This window comes from Geospiza fortis, unplaced genomic scaffold, assembly GCF_000277835.1.
Source record: "Geospiza fortis unplaced genomic scaffold, GeoFor_1.0 scaffold66, whole genome shotgun sequence".
NCBI lineage: Eukaryota > Metazoa > Chordata > Aves > Passeriformes > Thraupidae > Geospiza > Geospiza fortis.
The window spans coordinates 7,528,651-7,533,050 of NW_005054312.1; the positions used below are offsets into that span (position 1 = coordinate 7,528,651).

Genomic DNA, 4,400 nt, shown 5'->3' on the forward strand with positions numbered 1-4,400 from the left:
TGCTGACCTGCCATTGCTGTTAACCCTACAATTCTTCCTACTGTGTTTCCTCTCCAGATTTCTGCCATCATAGTGCATCCCAATTATGACCCTATATTACTTGATTCTGATATAGCTGTCATAAAACTCTTGGACAAAGCCAGGATCAGCAGTCGTGTTCAACCCATTTGCTTGTCATCTTCTCATGACTTGACTTCATCCACAGAGGATTTAAAGATAATGGTTACTGGCTGGAAGGTATTGGCTGACATTAAAGATCTCGGATACAAGAATGACACAATCCGCATGGGAGTGGTTCAGATGGTGGATTCACTGTTGTGTGAGCAACAGTATGAGGATAATGGGATACAAGTCAGCATCACTGACAGCATGTTCTGTGCCAAACAAGACCACACAGCCTTTTCTAATATTTGCCCTGCTGAAACTGGTGGGATTGCTGCCATAACTTTGCCAGGAAAAGCATCTCCTGAGCTAAGGTGGCATCTGATGGGATTAGTGAGCTGGGGTTATGATAAAACTTGCAGCCTAGAACTCTACAGTGGCTTCACCAAAGCTCTTCCTTTCAAAGACTGGATTGAGAAGAACATGAAATAAAAATCTGAGTCTGGAAATGGCATTTTATAATATAATATCTCTCAGTCTCTGCTACTTTAGGCTTCTCATCCCAGTGATGAGACACATCTGGGATAAGGTTAAGGCAGGCAGCCTGGTAATTTGTCCTAGGATCAGATAGTTCATCGGGTTACTTTTACTTAACCCATGACAGAGGGTCTTAGTGCATGAGAAAGTTTTGCCATATTTTGTCTGTCTCCCCTGGTGGGAGGACGATGCTCTGCTCCTGAGTCTGACATGCAGAAACAGGACAGTAAATTCTGTCTGAAATTAATCTGTAGTGTGGAGCTCCCTGGAGAAATTGATGGTGAGCTTCTCCCAAAGATCTGTGTGACTGAGTGGATTAAGAGTCTGGAAAGAGTAGCCTGAATTCATTATGACGGATGAGCTTGTTGTGGTATGTGCTGTCTGTATTGCCATAGTACAATGTAATCTTCTTCCCTCCCAAGTACTTTACACATTTAAATAAACCATGGTTTGTTTTTTTAACCTACATACTCATGTCTGACATTATTTAGATCCATTTTTGCTTTATATGTGTCACACTCTTGGAACTCTCTACTGCCCTTGTCTCTTTGCATGTCACTCTCACTTGAGGCTCTTCAGAAACACTAAAAGGCAGAATCAGCATAAAATTCAAGGACTATTTATATATATAAATAACAAGATTCATTTTTCTTAATACACCCATTTGTACTGTTGTACATGAACCACTACAATGAAATGTACAAAGGAGTTCTCTTTCACCTTGTATTCTAAACAGGTGAAAACATCAAACATATTTTAAACACATTTTTTTCAAGTGGGTTATTTCATAGAACTATGAAAACCTCAGGAAAACTTTCGGTTCCCATTAGTTTTCATACATTTGTGGTAAAACTACTCCTCTGTTGCTCTTCAGGATAAGAATAATGTCCAGGTCTCACACTTAGCAGGAACTTTTCTTGAACTGAGGCTGAACTGTTTGACATCAGAGTAAGATTCTCCTACTGGGCATGTTGTCCAGGGAGACACCTGAGTGTCCTCATGGTCCTTAGTCACTCCTCTCACACTAAATCATTTTCTATTCTCTATTCAGTCATGGCTAAAGACTAGGGATTAACCCTATAAAAGTTGGGGAGAAGAGACAGTACTGACTGTCTTCCATCAATAATGATTTCTTGGTAAGTCATACATGACACTGGAGTTTTTAGGGCCTTCAAATTATTACAGTGCTCAAAACAGCTTACAGCAGTAGCTGGATGTGAGGGCTGGCAATCTGATGAAAAGATTTTGTGCTCTTACCAAGAAGGACTCAGATCCTGAAGTTGTGCTCTGCCTATCGCATGGCTATGGCAACTTGAAGTTAGCAAGTCTGATTTCAGTTCTGATTCTTTGCTGCTGTAAAATCTCATTACGAGTTTCTTAGCATTCAGTAGTTTCTACCCACTTTTGAATCTGAAAACTGCTGCTAAAAGGACAATTAGTGTTGGACATCATTCCATGCCATTTATTTTTTATTTTCTTGGCAGAAATACTTCTTGTGTATGCTTTTGCACTTTCCTTGTTTTCACTGGCAATAGGACCACATGATGTTGCTTAAATCAAAAAGTTTAAGGGCTACAATTAAAGTATATTGCTTCTCTTTATCTTGTTTGTCTGTCTTCTCCTGCCAGGAGATTATGCTTGGCCGACAAAGTGCATGGCAACAACAGCAACAAAAATCCTGCATTAAATGTGAAAAACATGATGTGTTTCATTCCTCTGCCAGGAGGAACACATGCCAATGAATGTGTGGTACTCCCCTGCTGACAGAATGGCTTAGAGTAAATTAGGTGTCAGTTTTGGAAAAGCACAAACTTGCAGAAAGTCAACATGTGTTTCTTCCTGACAGCCATGAAAAAGAGTGAAATGAGAAAGCTCTTTCATTATTACATTAAATGAGAGTTTCTACACTCTAAATAATTATTGGATTATTTAATGGTAAACAGAAATTATGAAGACCTGCGAGCTGGTTGTCTTCTCAATTAGGACACCATGACTGCATTGCTTTCCATAGTATTGTTGCTTTCCACTGCTACAGGTGAGAGAGATGAGGTTCTAAATGCTTTTTTCTCTCTTTAGGTTTTGTCCAGTCCAAACAGCTCTGCAAAAGTCTGGTTTAATTCCAGCCTTAGACCTCACTCTTCTTTTTCTAAAGATCAACTATATTTTAATATATACTGATCCTCTAACTGCTCCTCAATGTTGAATCCCATGCCCATTTGGCTTCAAATCAGCTGAAAGTTTCTGGGCTTGGACAGCAACAATATAGCTGTTCACTAGCTGTATATCACACAAAAGTACATTCTTGAAGAGAAACTTGTAGGAATTAATGGAATTAAAACCTCAGGAGGTTGCTATAGCTGTGCATGCACAACACAATTCAAACCCTTCTTTTCACTGCCATGATGCTCTTCAAAGGAAGCAGAAGTAGGAAGATAGCCAGACACCTGGCACAACCCCAGGATTCAGATTTTAGCACAGCCCTTTACAGGAGGAGGATGAGGTTGCAGCCTTTGCTTCTATTTCTGGACCTCAGTCATGTTTGAATCCTAGATTCAAATCTGGCTATCTCTAAATACCCACATAGTGTTTTATTGCTCTGGTTGTATGACGTAGGTATTCACATGTACAAGTGAGCAGTCATATCAACATATCCAAGCACCTGTACCATGTTGAGTATTCCCAGGAATTACAAACCAGCTTGTCCATCCTTTCTGTCAGGCTTACCTGCAGCAGTTTCCTGTTTACAGACTGAGCAGAACTATGCAGGGTTAGCATTTAATGCCAATAATGAGGAAAAATAGGGATGTTTGAAAAAAAGCAATGTGTGACCTGGAATTGCTAATATCTTTGATAGCTTGCCTCTATTTTTAAGATGTAGAACTATTTCAAACATCTCTTTCTAAACAGGTGAGGATCTGTGCCATCTGTTGGAGAAAGGGTGTGAAATAGCACAACATGGATAGCAGCTCATTTTCCCTCCAAGGAAAAAGAGCTGTGCATTCTGGAAAGGCCATAAGGATATTGCTATGGAAAGAGGAGAGCAAAACACTCTCTGCATTCTTATTCCCTCCAACGGGTGTATGTTTTTCCTTTGTATGTTTCAGGGCTGCATTAAATTACTTCCAAAAGCCAGGGTGCTTAGCTGAAAAATAGGAAATGGACATACTGAAATACAAGCTCTTTTCAGACACCCTCACTTACTCTTAGAATTGCCCTTGTAAATGACTTTTGTTGCAAGCCTACATCCATGGTAAGATTACAAGAAAAAAAATGTGTATTTGATTAGGACTGGGGATTGCGCGAGAGGCTGCATCCTGCCATTTTTTAAGGGCAAGTAACTGGAATTGGCTTGGTTGCAGGAAAAGCATCCTGGGGGAGTGGGAGTCGTGCGGAGGGTCAGGCAGGCCTTGCTCAGCTGTGCAATCCCCACAGCCTCCCAGCTCCTTATCGTGTCAGGGGGCTTCCGCATGGCTGCTGGCTTTCCGTGCCCCCTCCTCGGTGCAGAGGGAACGAGCTGTGGCAGAAATGTTTGTTCCCTGTGAAACGCGACATCAGGTTGGTCAGACTTGGATGGAGAGACAGCACTGAGGTTGGCGGGCAGAGCTCCAGCTGAGAGAAACGGGAGCGAAGGTGTGCAGCAGTGTCTGGGCGAGCGTTCTGTGCCCCAGCACCTGAGCGCGACTACAGAACAGGACAGAAATTTCCTGCCCTACGCTGCAAAAACGCCCTGGGCGACGCCCGAGCCCAGGTCCGCCGGGCCG

The 4,400-nt window shown here is 42.0% G+C and overlaps 1 protein-coding gene across 1 annotated transcript in view; it reads left to right on the plus strand.

Annotated features, from left to right (window-relative positions):
• The window catches only part of PAMR1 (peptidase domain containing associated with muscle regeneration 1), a 55,473-nt gene extending 54,368 nt beyond the window's left edge, over window positions 1-1,105 (plus strand). The window contains exon 12 of the mRNA XM_031055812.1: window positions 58-1,105. Within this exon, the coding sequence (XP_030911672.1) occupies window positions 58-594 (537 nt within the window). The 3' untranslated portion in view covers window positions 595-1,105. The remainder of the gene's footprint in view (window positions 1-57) is intronic.
• The last annotated feature ends 3,295 nt before the right edge of the window (window positions 1,106-4,400 follow it).